The following is a 14,898-nucleotide window of genomic DNA, read 5'->3' on the forward strand; positions in this document are numbered from 1 at the left end:
GGAATGGAGTGCTATTAAAATATACTGAACAGTTTAATGACTCCACTAGCAGTATGCCAAAAAGAAAAAGAAAAAAAAAATGATTTAAGCTCTGAATAATTCTGGGAAGGAGGATTTTGCCAAGGAGACTTTAATGTCAAGAATATATGTGAAGCTAAAATAAGGTGCTCACGTGCATCCCAGAGCCGTGGGTGGGATGTATATATGATCAAATGAAATTATTTCACTTCCACTTGTGGAAAAATCTGATGGGAGAAATTGACTAGAAAACATTAAGTCATATTTCACTTGGATTATGATCGTAAGTGCCAAACTCCAGACCTGTCAAAATAAGTCCCACCAGCGCTTCCCGGCCGAGGTGCTAGACAAAGGCTGTGACAGGCAAAAACGCTAAAGAGCTTAGCAAAACATCGAGCCTGGAAAAGCCACAGGAACCCAGCTCCCAAAGAAAGAGCGGGCTCAGGTAGCTAAGAAGGAGAAGGCTTGTTCTTGAGGTGTGAGGATTGGAGCCCAGAGTGGCCCAAGTGTTTAATACAGAGCAAGAGGTCTCAGAAAGCCTCAAGGACATGTGTGTTCCAGGGACCAGCTCTCAGATGCTGGAAGTCAGGGGTCCATGGCTTTTTAACCAACTTGTTTTCTATCAGAGCCAGTATCCCTTTGTTTGACCTTGTTCTGGAGGGCCAGCAGTGTGCCCTTTCCGCAAATCATTTGTTGATGGAATAGGAAATGCACTTGCCTGTTGCCAGCACACTCATCTGCAAATCAAGGCTATCTGCAGAAGAGGTACAAAGTGCCAATGCCTGAAAATGAATTTGTTGGCATTTCAAGGACAAACACTTTCTTGGCTACAAGCACTGAACCTCCAATCCAAAACTGGGGAAAAAGTCTAGGCTTAAGTATTTTATTTTCTTCTTCTACTGTAGTGAGAAGATTCATGCATAACCCTGCTACTTTTGTCCCTTCTGCTTGCCTGTCTACTCACTGCCTCCAAGCCAGGGACCTGGGTCACCGATGCCTGTGTTCACTGGGTTCAGGGGCTGGCAAGTGGGAAGGAGGACTGGGAATGGTGGGGAGGGAAGGCATTTCCTTTTGGCTGGCATGAATAACCGGGGAGTTCGTGTTGGCCAACATTTAATGCAGTGCATGGACTCAATAGAACATTTGTCTTGTGCATCTCCCAGGTGATGTCGAGGGTGGGTGAAGTCAGCTCAGGTTCCATGCACGTGCCCAAGTGGGTGGCAGGGACCTGGGAGAGCCGATGGTGCTCAGCCTAGCACTGGTACTGCCCCAGGGTCTAGATGAATTCTGGCTTGGACAGAATCTGCATCTCATGCCTCTCAGTTCTCTCCCGGAACGTCATTCTGGAATCCTGCGATCTTTGCTCCCTGGAGAAAGTAAAAATGAAGCAGGGAGGAAAATAATTTGACCTAATGAAGAGGGAAATAGACATGTTAAGAGACAATAGCTTATTAAAAATGTATTAAAGATCAGACAAAAACTGTGCCAGGTACTTTACATGTAATACCCTGACCTTCCTTCTCAATGACTCACAGCTCTCCTTCCCACTGGTCAGCACTAGATCCCAGAGGGCAGAGACGTCACAGGCCAACAGGTAGACAATGCTGTTAGCCCCGTTTTACAGATGAAGAAAATGAGGTTTATATGCGTTAACTAACTTGCCCAAGGTCACACTTCACTATGACTAAGCAATGGCAAGATATAAATCTCAACCATTGGCATTAAGCCCAAGACTTAAATCATTCTCCTCTGTATCTCATATGGAATTCTCCACCTACCCTCTGTGGCTTATGCAGGAAAACAGCTGAAAAACAGCAGAAAAACAGCAGAATGACAATAGCTGTAGGAGGGATTTAATTTCAGCTCTGCTCCTAATTATTCATATAACCTTAATGATGTCATTAAACTCTTAAGACTCACTTTGTTTATCTGTAAAATGGTAATAAGGCTTCATGTTCTGTTATTGCCATAGAATTGTATTGAGGCAATTCATGTGAAGATGCTTTGAACAAAAGCAAGGTCTTCTAGATGTGTCATGATAAAGGTGGTTGCTATAGGAGGTGTTGTGGTGTACGAAAAAGCACATTGGCTGTGGCCTGGGCCAGGGTTTAAATCAGTCACATTAGTGGAATCTTTCTGACTCTCAAGCCTCTCATCTATAAAAGGAGGATTCTGGCAAGGTGTGGTGGCTCACGCTTGTAATCCCAGCCCTTCAGGAAGCCGAGGTGGGTGGACCACGAGGTCAAGAGATCAAGACCATCCTGGCCAACATTGTGAAACCATGTCTGTATTAAAAAGACAAAAATTAGTGGGGCATGGTGGCATGCACCTATAGTCAGTCCCAGCTACTGAGGAGGCTGAGGCAGGAGAATCACTTGAACCTGGGAGGCAGAGGTTGCAGTGAGCTGAGATCATGCCACTGCACTCCAGCCTGGCAACAGAGTGAGACTCTGTGTCAAAAGAAAAAAAAAAAGGCTGGGGGTGGGAGGGCATTCTGTAACCTACTGGAGAGTTTGGACATGAGAAACCCACGTGTTGGTGGAATCCCAGTGCAGTGGCCATCAGTGTGTCTGACTCATGCAAGAGCTCCCCTTACCAGCAGGGGAAAGAGATGGAGCTGCTGAAGACACAGTAAATGAGGGGGTTGATGGCGCTATTCAATGCTGGCAGGTTCTGAATGATCACAGAGGCATAGAAACGCTCCTGGGTGTCTGGAAGGAGGTCGAAATTGTCCAAAATGTCAAAGAGAAAGTATGGACTCCAACAGCAGATGAAGGCTGGGGGAGAAGAGAGCCATTAGCACCACAGCAGGCAGCAGGTCTTTTTGGTTGATCCTGACTGGACTTTTACCTGGGATGTTCTTTGGGATCTGGGATTAGAAAAATTGGGGTTAGATGCTGTTTAGAGCATTGATGTCATATTCACTTAAACATATACACACATACAATATGGACACATCTTACAGACATGTTCCTAAGACTGAGCAAAGGTCATAGAGCTTCCCTATTGATAAAGAATTCTACTGTTGTGGATTCTTTACAGAAACCTCAGGAACGACCATAGCCTCTCATCCAACACAGGGATCAGGAAAAAACAGCAAAATACGTTGAAGACTCTCGAGGAAAAGACAGAAGGACAGGAAGCATTTTGACCACATAGTGACTACTGGTTTTAGGTTATGGCAAGGAGAAGGGGTGATCACAATATTTTCAAAGCACAGCCAGGTTTAATCACACTGTTTTCAGTTTTTTCACCTCTAAGTTGGCCTCTCCAGAAAACATCCACACAATACCCTTCTCTAAATCCACTGGTTTGTGTGAGACCCTAATTTTGTTTGGATCTAAATTCTCAAATGGATGAAAGATAGGGATTCAGAATGTCATAGTTAATTTTGAGACTTTTGACTGGGGTGTGGAGTGATTCGGTTAAACACTATTCTGGGTGCATATGAAGATGTTTCTGGATGAGAGTAACATTTGAACTGGTAGAGTAAGAAAAGCAGATCACCCTCCCCTGCGTACAGGCCCCATCCAATCTCTTGAAGGTTTGGGTCGTGGAAAAAGCTTAAGTGAGAGAAAATTCACTCTGCTTGCCTATCTTTGAGCTAGGATATTGGTCTTCTCCTTCCTTCATACTTGGAGTCAAACTGAAACGTACACCATCCACTCTCCTCAGACTCGGACTAGAACCTACACCATTGGGTTTCCTGGGTCTCCAGCTTTCAACTGCATAGCTTGGGAATTCTCTGCCTCTGTAATCACCTGAGCCAATTCCTTCTAATAAACCTCTCTCTTTCATTTTCCTCTGGAGGGCACAGACTACTACACAGAGCCAAACACTCGTAAGTTGACTGGAAATACACACGTCTCATTTTCTCACCACGTGTCCTCCACTCTCCTTCTCCCATTTTCTCATCCATAGAATTTTTTTTATGAGAGTAGAAGTTTGGCTTCCCTGGCTTTCTGCATGCAGGGACAAGCTTTCCTCCACAACTCTGTAATGCGGATTCCATAACTTGTTGGGGAATTTTGGAATAATGAACTGACTCATGGTTCCCCTCTTGATCCCAGACCTTGGCAATGTATTGAAGAGGAGCAATTCAAACACAAAGCCCACTGAGTGTTGTGGATCCTGGTTAATTAACTCAAACATTGGCCCTGAAAAGTGTCTGGGGCACTAAGGGGGCAAATGGCCTTGTGTGCTTGTGTGTTTGCATGTGTGTGTATGTGGGGTTGGAGGATTCTAGTTGTCACAGGGATGCCAGTCCTGTGACATGGTACAGGCAGCTCAGCCAGCAAAGATTTGTGTCTATGTTGAATGCCAAACTAAACATTCACGTGAGGAGAACCCTCTGTATACTTATCCCAGTCTAGAAACCTGATTTTGTTTTACACATAAACACAGATATTTTAAATACTGAATTTTCTAGAAATGCAATTCTGCTGCAAATGGAGGAAAGATTACTTTGTTTAATTCAAAAATTTACAAGGATTTTTTTTTTTTTTTTGCAGCTCAGAAAATCAAGTCACTGACAACAATACTGCTTACAATTTTTTTATATCTCCATGAAAATACTCCTGTATTGGTTCTCATTCGTAGCTGTTACTATGTCAAGGTGTAGGTATCACTACTTCACTACTCTTCTAGTGTAGCTTGCTTACGTTTTTACATATTAAAATTAGAATAAATTTTAATTAACAAAATAGTATTGTTTTATTATAGATTATATTCTTATTCCTCCTTTATATTACCTTTATATTATTTTGGGGGCAACGTTTTTTTTTTTTGTTTTTTTTTTTTTTTTTTTTTTTTTTTGAGACAGAGTCTCACTCTGTCACCCAGGCTGGAGCTCAGTGGTGCAATCTCATCTCACTGCAATCTCTGCTTTCCCGATTCAAGCGATTCTCCTGCCTCAGCCTCCCGAGTAGCTGAGACTACAGGCACACGCCATCATGCCCGGCTAATTTTTGTATTTTCATTAGAGACAGAGTTTCACCATATTGGTCAGGCTGCTCTCAAACTCCTGACCTTGTGATCCTCCTGCCTCAGCCTCCCAAAGTGCTGGGATTACAGGTGTGAGCCACCATGCCTGGCCTAATTTTTTTAGTTACCATGGTAGGTAGTGTAAGTATACATTTTATTTCAAGATGGGAAAGGGACATTACAAAGTGTTTGCTATAGAAAGGGCCCTTTTGGTCTGACAGGGATGACAACACTTGCTGACCCTCTAGCAGGTGTCCCTGCTTGCTGACTGAAGGAATCCCACAGGGCCTGCGAGTATGGTTGCTGATGACAAAGGGCTATGCTGGCTCTGGGACACATTTGTAAGCATACATTTTCCAACTCAACACCCAGGGAACGTGCCTCTGTGGTTCTGAATATCTGGGAAGGCAGAGGAGTCTTTGATCTACTTCAGAAGCCTCTGAGAAAGTTTTTGAGCCCTGGTGGGTTGTATATGTTTTATCCCAGTTCCGCCTGCAGTGTTGTTTTGTGCCCACGTCCGGCTGGCTGAGTCATGCTGCGTGTGGTCTGTTTGGCATTTTGCAGTTGTGTTTTAGAAAGGTGAGAAGACTGTTCTGGTGCTTTGACATGCAGCTAATGGGAGATCTATGCTTCCTCGGGGCTTCCAAGAGTTGACAGAGGGTCAAGTAGTGGGTATTTAAGCTAAATAAAAAAGAAAATAGCACAAATGCTTTCCTTCTTGCATATTTGTATGCCCTCATTCATTCATTTAACAAATGTTAGTTGAGCAGTGCGTAGGGGACCCTATTTTAGGTCTTGGTGATAATGTAAATCACACAAAAGTCATTGCCCTCATAAATTTATTACTCCAGCATGGGAGATAGACAATAAGAAAATCAATCCATATCCTATAGTGCCGGGTACAACCAAGAAGAAAAATAAGGCAGCGTAAAGACTAGAGAAAGGATATTTCAAAAGACTTGTCAAGGAGTCCTCAGGGAGGTGGCATTGTTGGGGAACAAATGAGGTTTGGAAGTAAACCAGGTCACCACCGGAGAGCAGAGTATTTCAGACAGGCAATAGTGCAAGGTGACTTTATGGGGCTTAAGAGTAGAGAGAGAGGAAAAGGAGAGGGCAGAAGACAGGAGGGTGGAAGGGCAGGTAAGGTGCCATAAGGGAGGAATTTGTAGTGACCCTAACATTAAATGTTCAGAAGAGACGGAAAGCCACTTCTGCCTTCTTTTTGCTTATGAACTCCAGCCCTGGGAAAGAGTGTGTCTTAAAGGAAGTGACTGAGTTAGTAGGTGATGTGAGCATCCCCTTCAGCTAGTTAGGTCCTAATCAGATTTTCTCCAAATTATTCAACCCATGGCCTTGGCAGGGAGCTGTCTTCATAAGGAGAGGGATTAGGAACCAAATATCAGCCTTTGAAAGAACGATGGATGGCCTGATGACTTTCACACATCCCTTTCCAATCAGACCAGTGTAGAAGTGTCCATCGACAAATTCCTTTCTGCCACCAGGTCCAGGAGCAAGCTTGCTTTTGGGATGTTCATACCACTTTACAGCTCAAAAAGGGACATCGCTTACCAAGAATGATGACGATGCTATACTTGATAGCCTTGAGTTTTGCCTTTGAGATGAGTCCTCGGTTGTAGTGGCTGCACAGTTTCCCATCTGTAGATACAAGAGGGGAATAGTAAGATGAAGTGTTCAAGATGTGACAGGGTCTGTTTCTGCCAATGGGAACGTTAAAGGTTAGACTCCAGTTCTCCAGTTTTCACTTATATCCTGTGCACTTATGCCCAGATGGTCTCCTTGGAAATTCTTAGATTAAAGATAGTTCTGGGCTGATTTCTAGAGAATGCTCAGTTTACACCTTAATATTATGTGCAAATGCTATGGAATACTCAGACTCTGTCAAGAAACTTGGTCAGATGGCCTGAGCTAGCTGTAGCTAGAATTAGAGCATGATGCAGGAATTGAGCCCTTCCCTGAGGAACACTGTTCTCTGAGCCCTGGCTATGCTGAGACACCCAACATGGGCAAAATTATTTTCTAAAATGGTCGCCCCAGACAAACACAGTCATCAAAAAAACACTCTCAAGCAAAGCTCAATCCAGGGGTAGCAGAACTCTCCAAAATAAGAGCTTGGATATACATTTTTTTTTCATATGTGGTCTGCTGTCTGATGCCAAACACTGGGGGATGAATATAAGAATCCACTAGAATACAAGCTTGATGAGGACAAGGACTTTGTTTTCTGCACTCCTGTAGCCTATACACATATGAATGACTAATATAAATGTGTTGAATGAATCAATAACCAATAACCACCTCTCATTAGTTAAGTAGCAGTACAAGGGGATAGGATTAGGCTAGGCAGGATCCAGTGCCATAGGCCTTAGTTAAAGGAGTGGTTACCTGTAAATTTGGGGATAAAAATGTCAGATGCAGTGTCCTTTTCCTCATGGAAGAGTTTTTACTGTCAGGGCTTCCACCAGCCCGTGTGCCACCTTTGTGAAAATTCAGAAAAAGGACCCTTCTTCTGATAAGCACAGGCCTGCCTGGGGCACATATTCAGTGAGGGAAATATGAAGAGGATGCCAGACCTGCACAACCTCTCAGCCAGGAGCCACCCAGTGAGGCTCAATGGGCACAACCCCTGTGGTGGCCTTGGGTCAGAGGCCCACCCAGTGCACCCACATCACACGGGGCAGGGTAGCTGTGCACTGGAAAGGCAGTCTGCTCTGCTCCACTGTCCTCACTGCACTACGCAGCTCTCACATTTGAAATTTATTTTAATGCCCATGGAAACCCGTCAGATGTCTACATATTTGCAATATTCATTCAATCCCATCTCCAATCTGATCTCGTCCAACCCCACAAGCATAGCATATCTGCTAAGAGATAAGAACTGACTGGAAGGGCTGAAATAGAGTTCTTGTTCTCTAAGAATTTTCAATCCAGCGTGCAAGAGCACACACTCTCCATAAAACTGGTTGAGATGAGAGAGATGCTGCTGTGGATTGAATGTCTCTGCCAAAACTCATATTTAAATTTAATTGTCATTGTAACAGTATTGGGAGGTGGAGCCCTTGAGAGGTGATTAGGCCACCAGGGCTTGGCCCTCACAAATGGATTATTGCTATTATTGTGGAAGTGGGCTTCTTATGAAATCTTTGAGTTTGACCTGACTTTCTAAGTCTTGTGTGCTCGCTTTCGCCCTCTGTCTTCTGCCATGAGATGACCCTTGCCATTTGCAGGCACCCTGCTCTTGGATTTCCCAGCCTCTAGAACCATAAGGCAAATAAATCTCTTAAAAAAAATAAATTTCCCAGCCTGTGGTATTCTGTTATAGCATCAGAAAATGGACTAAGACAGATTGAAACCAACTGTGGACAGAGGAGAGACCCATCCCTCCACCACTGTGCTGGTGAGGCTGTGTGGGAGAGGCAGAGAGCATCAAGTGAACTCAAATGACATAAGAAGGATTCCAAAACAAAGGCAGGGTGCAGCGTGGGATTGGGAGAGGTGGGAAGCAGAGAGTGAACATCCTCAGCCAAGACATGGAACAAGAAAATGTAGGATGCGTTTTCACCACAGTGAGTCATATTGCTTGGCTGTAGCCTGCAAATGTGTGGAGTTTGAGAGTGGAGAAGAGAACTGAAGACAAACTGGGGAGGCCTTGAATGTCTTTGTGAGGAGTTTGGGCTGAACTCCTGAGGTGGCAGCAGGCCATTGAAGCTTCTGAGCATTTGTGCAATGTGAACATTTACTCACTGCAGAGGACAAATGATTGTCAAGAGTAACAGGAATAGGGGCTCTTTAGGTACAAATAACTAAAACGCTTATTATAATTAATGCATATTTCTTAAAGCATACCCTCCTAAATACTATTAGGGTCTTCAAATCATTCTGTGCATTTCCTGGGACCATGAAACCTCAGCCTGGTAAGAAAGCAAATGCTTCAGAACATTCAGAGCAGTGATTCTCCACTAGGGTGATCTTGCTTTACAGGGAACTTTCGGCAATGGACACATTTTTGGTTCTCACAATTGTGTGTGCATGTGTGCTCCTGGCGTCTAGTGGGCAGAAGCCAGGAATGTTGCTAAACACCCTTCAATGCACAGGGCAGCCCCCACAACAAAGAATTATCCGGTCCAAAATGCCAAAAGTGTCAAGGGCGAGAAACCTTGATTTCTAGGATGGGATCTTGGGAAGGACACAGGCTGCAAGATCAGACTGGAAGGCATCTTCCTTCTCTACCAATTACTAACTGTGTAACCTTAGGCAAATTGTCTAAAGTTCCAGCTTCAGTTTCTCCATTTAAAAATCGAGGCGTAGAAGACCTCATTCGCAGAGTTTCTTTGAAGATTAACATAAAATAATACGTTCAAGGAGCCAAGCCCCATGCTGGGGATGTCGGATGTGCTATCAGTTGAGATTAATGCAGTTTTAACAGTATTTCAGGTGGAAGGTGAGCCAACTTTATGGAAGTGAACAGAAGGTATTACTACGTTTGATTGTCTATTATACAAGGTTGTTATCTGTGTAAGAATTATGTAAAGCAGAAAATGATCAGGGTGAGATTATTCCCATGGGGGGCAAGTAAAGAAGACAGCAGACCAAATTATATTCTTTCAAAATGTCCCCACTGGCTGTTCCTAGGCAACAGCTGGCCCCTAAACAGTATGGCTCTGCAGACTAAGTTGGTCTTTCAGAAAAGTTTTCGAGAATGACATTTGTGCTCTGAAATCTCTTTAAAATGGAAACTTGCAGTGTTTCCACAGGGCAAGGGGGTGACAATATAATCAACTACCTGCCCAGAGATCAGTGAAAAGCATCTTTAATCTGACCATTTCAGGAAATGCAAAGCCTCTAGCTTCTAAAGATGGCTCTTCAGAGAGAGCTGAGCTGCAAAATGCCGGTAATTCTCCTTTATTGGGAGATAAAAGGATTATTTCTACTCAGGCCTTGGCGCTGAGCTGCAGTGAAAAGCAGTTCAATTCTGCTGTCACTGTGCATTAATAATGGGGGTAGCCTGAAATTGGCAGGTCCATTTGATTTGGGACTGGAAGAAGCACACTGATGTGGACTGTTTCAGTACCAGGATACATCCCTAATGGGGGCCCATGCTGAAAATTTAGTCTCCAAATGGCCATTTCTGGCTCCTCACCTTCCCAAGGCCACAGGCCTCTTACAGAGTTGCTGGGAACCCATTCTTCATATAGGCTGAGCACCTGAAGTGGGAGGAATTGGTACCTTGGGATTTCAAATGGAAGTAGAATTGGTTTCTGGGAAGTGGTGGGGGGAATTCATCTGTGGACCTATAATGAGTGCAGGTGATTTCTTTACAAACGAGGAAGTCTGACTGGCAATATTTTAAAATAAATGTGCTTCCTATGTTAGAAATTTTGTGTATGTTAGGTTGATTTTTAAAAACTTCCACATATTTTTACCAATTTTTTCTGATTTCTAAAAGTTTTAAAATTTGAAATTCATTTTGAACATCAACATTCTCTTTACAAATAGAGCGTGAATACTGCCTGAAATCATCAGTTCAGTATTTTCAGTGTATTAGGGGTCTCATCTGCTTAGCTGCAGGACTGTCGTCGGTTTCTTCCCAGGGTATTTTAGTTCCTCTAGTTTTTCTGGTAGACACAAGGAGGCGACTCAGAGTGTTCCAGAATCCACCCGGGTGACCGTCTGTGCCTCTGTGGTGACAGTGTCTGGATCCTGCTTTCTAGGTTCACTGCAGCTGCCCTGGGCTGCCCCAGGCCCCTTCACCCAGACCTCCTCTTTGCCAGTGACTGCCTCTTGAGGGGCCCCGGCTGGGCACCAGATGCTCCACAGCCACATTCATTTCTAAGCCACGTTGTGAGTCTTCGTTGTTATTGCTCTTGACCTTGGGCAGTTGCTTTGCTCTTCTGCTCCACCTTTCAGGGCCTCAGTTCTGTCCCAGGGCTGTGGACTATTCAGCACCACTGCTCTTCCCTGGGATACCTGCTGTCCAAGTTCTTCGGCCAGGAAACAAGGAAATGGCCTCGCTCCTCTGTGCTGTGCTATTCCAGGGGGCTACACCAGACTTGCTTGAACTCCCAGGGATTCCAGCTTCTTTAGCCCTCCCACACACAATGTTTTCCTCCCTAGATGCTGACGAGTGGCCAGAGTGGTTAGACGGGAATGCTCTTCTGTGGTCCAGAACTTACGTTTCCTTTTGACGTTGAGGCACTCATTGTGCCTGACTTCAGATTCTCCAGGATGTTTTCATGTTCAGGAATCTTACTGCCTTTTTCTTGTCATCTGAGGTGCTCCCTCTCTGCCCATTCAGTGGGCATGCCTGCATATCTCTGAACCTTCAAGTAGGAAAGCATTTTGAGTTTCTTTCCAGGAGGTTTTTAGTCCAGATCCAACTGTAAATCATAGCTAGGTATAAGATAGCTAGGTTTCATCCAACTCACCAGATAGCCCTTTCTGTACGTCAGCACCTTGGCTCAGGCAGAAGCAGGAGCCCGGACAGCCTAAAATAGCTATGCAAAGACAGATGAGCTGTTCACCAAACCCATTCCTGTGTCCCCAAGGCACACAACTAGACTTCAATTCCCAGCCTGCCTTCCACCAGTGTGTAGTCATGTGACAAGGATCTGCCTAAGGGATGCTGGGAAGAGTCCATGTCTACCATCCCCAAACCTGGCTCAGATGCCTGGGTCCTGAGCAGTCCTCCACCCTCTTTCTTCCCCCATCCCTGCCTGCCGGAGGGAGGTGCTGAGGGGTAACTTAACAGTCCTCTGCGAAGCATGGCCGAATCTCCATCTGCTTGAATTTCTGAAGGACCATGTAGAACAATGCCTTTCCCTCTGGTCTTTATTGCCAACTGGATTTTAATTAAGACATAAACTTCTCTGTGGGTAAGGCTACTGATATTTTGGGTTTACACAGCTGCTAGTGTTTTCCTTACTAAAGTAGAAATTGGTACCTCATATGCAGTGCTGCCTTAATGAAAACCTGAAACATGCGGCATTGGATTCTGGGGCAGGCAGCAGGTGGCATGGAAACAGAGGCTTCCATTTGTCTATTGTGCCAATACCACACTCTGACTTTAGAATGCATTTCAGTATTTGGTAAACCAAACTTTCGCTACCTTGTTCTGCATCTCTAGGGATGTCTTGGCTACTCTTGGCTATTGAGTTTTCCATGTATATTTTAAAATAGGGTTGTCAAGCTCCATAAAATGTTTCAACTCAATTTTGATTGGAACTTTATTAACTTGTAGGTCAGCTGGGGAGATTCAACATCTTTATAATATTGAACCTTACTATGCATGAACACGTCATAATCATTTATTTGTATCTTTATGTTTTTCTGGCACATCTTTTATTAAATGTAATTAATTGTAGAGAAGCCATTTTATTCACAGTTACTGATGAAGAAGCTGATATGGAGGGCAGTTAATGGACTTCTTTTAGTTTTTTTAAGCTAGAAAGTGAATAGGGCTCTAACCCAATTCCTAATCCGTAGCTTCTTTCTTTTCCATTGTACCTCATTTAATTAGAAACATGAGATTTGGATATAGCATGGATCATATCTACCAAACCATAATAGTTAGATGTAGTTATAATGAGATATGTTATACTTTGTCTGTTCCATGGGTGCATCTGCCTAACCGCTCTCATGCAGTAAATGTTCTATTTTGCAGAAGTAGATCCTCCTGGACATCAATGATATGCTCATTTATGAAAGATAACATACAAGATTGGAAACCCCATCTCCTTTACGTCTTATACTCCATGTTTGTTTTTGGGAAAGTCTTTAGATCATTTACAATACAATCCTTTTTCTTTTTCTGTCAGCCTTTAAGTGGGAGAAAATAGATATATTTGTCAGCAAGAAGGGTGGTTCCTGCAATAAGGATGGCTTGAGTTTTCTGGCCAGTGTTTACAAAGTGAGCTTCTGTTCACACTAATCACGGCTAATGTCCCCTTGTTGATGAGCAATAATCCCGGCATGCGGACACAGCTGGAGATCTCATTTACCTGCCAACTCCAGAGCTGCTTGGCTGTAATGACAGATGGAAAATCAACTGTGTTTCATTTATGAATAAGATATAGAGAGTATATGAGCTTTTGAGAATACAAGCTGCCCTCATTCCAGGATGAGGTCACTGACGGTAAATAAAAAATAGATATAATGGAGATATAAAATTATATACAAGAATAAAAACTGGTGGCAGCCATTTCCACCTTTGGGAGTGAGTAATGACATACTGTATATCAGTGGGAAACGGAGCTCTAAGTGGCTTTGTACAATTTCAAGGACTGGAAGTCAGGGGAGCCCAAGAGTGCAAGGATTGGCTTGTGTAGTAGCAGGAGACATGGAACTCTGGAGAGCGCCTGGAGCTCAGCCACCCCTGAGAGAGGCGAGCTGAGGAACGTGGTGGGCAAGGGCGGTGCTGCTGTGGAGGGAACAGCAGAGCTGTAGGAGGTAAGACAGTGAGAGTGAGTGCTCAGAAGGACAGGCAGAGAGGAGTATGTCAGACCCACAGAACTGGCAGAAATCACAAGACAGGGGTTTACACCAATCTGATTCGCCTGAAAGTACAGGAAGACCCCAGCTACCTCCACAAAATTGGTCTCCACGCTGCCAGTCATGACTCAGCCTTTAGATTTTAAATATATCAAAACAAAACTTTCAGGAGATGAGGTAGGAATAGCTCTCTGAAGGCAGAGCTCTGGAGGGAGTACCCTGGAGGGGAAGCCACACCCAAGACTCTGAGTTTGTGTTTTTAATTTTTAGAAAGTCTTGCCTTTATGAGTGCATTCAATATGTGTGCATTCGAATACCAGTTGTGTCACGCGCTACCTGTGAAAACAAGCAAACTGCTTAACCTTTGAGCCTGTTGTCTGTCTGTGAGACACAGTAAATAACACCACCTGGAACTGCTGTGTATTCATCCATTTCCTGTTTAGGAAAAAAAAAAAGTGCATCTCACTGCCAGTGCAGTATTCTCAGACGGGAGATGGGTTAATGGGTAATGGGCACTGGCTGAAACGGGGCAAACAGGAACTGGGTTAAAGAAGAACACATGGAAAGGACCTAGCAGTGGCTGACAGGAGCTGCTCCCTCTGTCCTGTCCGTCTGTGTTGAGAGATGAATGGACGATGGCCTTGAGCGGGCCTTAGAGGGCCTGAGCGTGTTTACTCAGAGAAGTGCATTGCAAACGGATGTTTTTGTGGGGGCTGAGATGATGGTTTTAAAAAATGAACATACATATCTATACATCTAGAATAATATTGGCTGTTTACTCAGGCTAAAGGGCCACAGGGTTACTGTTTCAATTATGTGATATAGGTAATTGCAGAAAACTTTAAAATATGGTGAAGTGGAGAATAGAAGAAAATAAAAATCAACGAAAATTCCACGACTCAGAGATCGTCGCAATAACATTGATAACATTTAGCTTCTTGACATCTTCCATCTCTCTCTCTCTCCCTAGCTATCATCTATCTATAAATGCACATTATATTCTATAAAGTACGGTATCCCTTTTTATAAATACATGTACATATTGATATATATGTGTCTATGTACACATATTTATAAAAGGGATACCATACTGCTTTCTTTTTCTTAACCTAATATATTAGAGAAATATTTCTGTGGCAATAAGTATAATGTATAAAATAATTTTTAGAGCTCTGGTATTTAATTTTATGGCTATATAATTATTATACTCAGTCATCATTGTAGGGTGTTCAGATCTTTCCAGGTTTTCCTGATTATAAACAATATTTCTTACACTTTTTTCCTTTCTCTTTCTCTCTCCCTCTCCCCATCTTCCCCTCACCTCCCTCCCTCCCCCTCCCTCCTTCCCTCCCTCCTTCCCTCCCCCCTCCCTCCCTCCTTCCTTCCCTCCCT

At 43.7% G+C, this 14,898-nt stretch overlaps 1 protein-coding gene across 1 annotated transcript in view; it reads right to left on the bottom strand.

The window, feature by feature from the left end:
* Positions 1-885: 885 nt before the first annotated feature.
* NPSR1 (neuropeptide S receptor 1) overlaps positions 886-14,898 on the bottom strand; it is a 169,973-nt gene continuing 155,960 nt past the window's right edge. Inside the window, exons 7-9 of the mRNA XM_003930733.4 lie at positions 6,571-6,657; positions 2,615-2,795; positions 886-1,385 (exon numbers count right to left, since the gene is read on the bottom strand). Of these exons, the coding sequence (XP_003930782.1) occupies positions 1,295-1,385; positions 2,615-2,795; positions 6,571-6,657 (359 nt within the window). The 3' untranslated portion in view covers positions 886-1,294. The remainder of the gene's footprint in view (positions 1,386-2,614; positions 2,796-6,570; positions 6,658-14,898) is intronic.

Source organism: Saimiri boliviensis, chromosome 10 (genome assembly GCF_048565385.1).
Source record: "Saimiri boliviensis isolate mSaiBol1 chromosome 10, mSaiBol1.pri, whole genome shotgun sequence".
NCBI lineage: Eukaryota > Metazoa > Chordata > Mammalia > Primates > Cebidae > Saimiri > Saimiri boliviensis.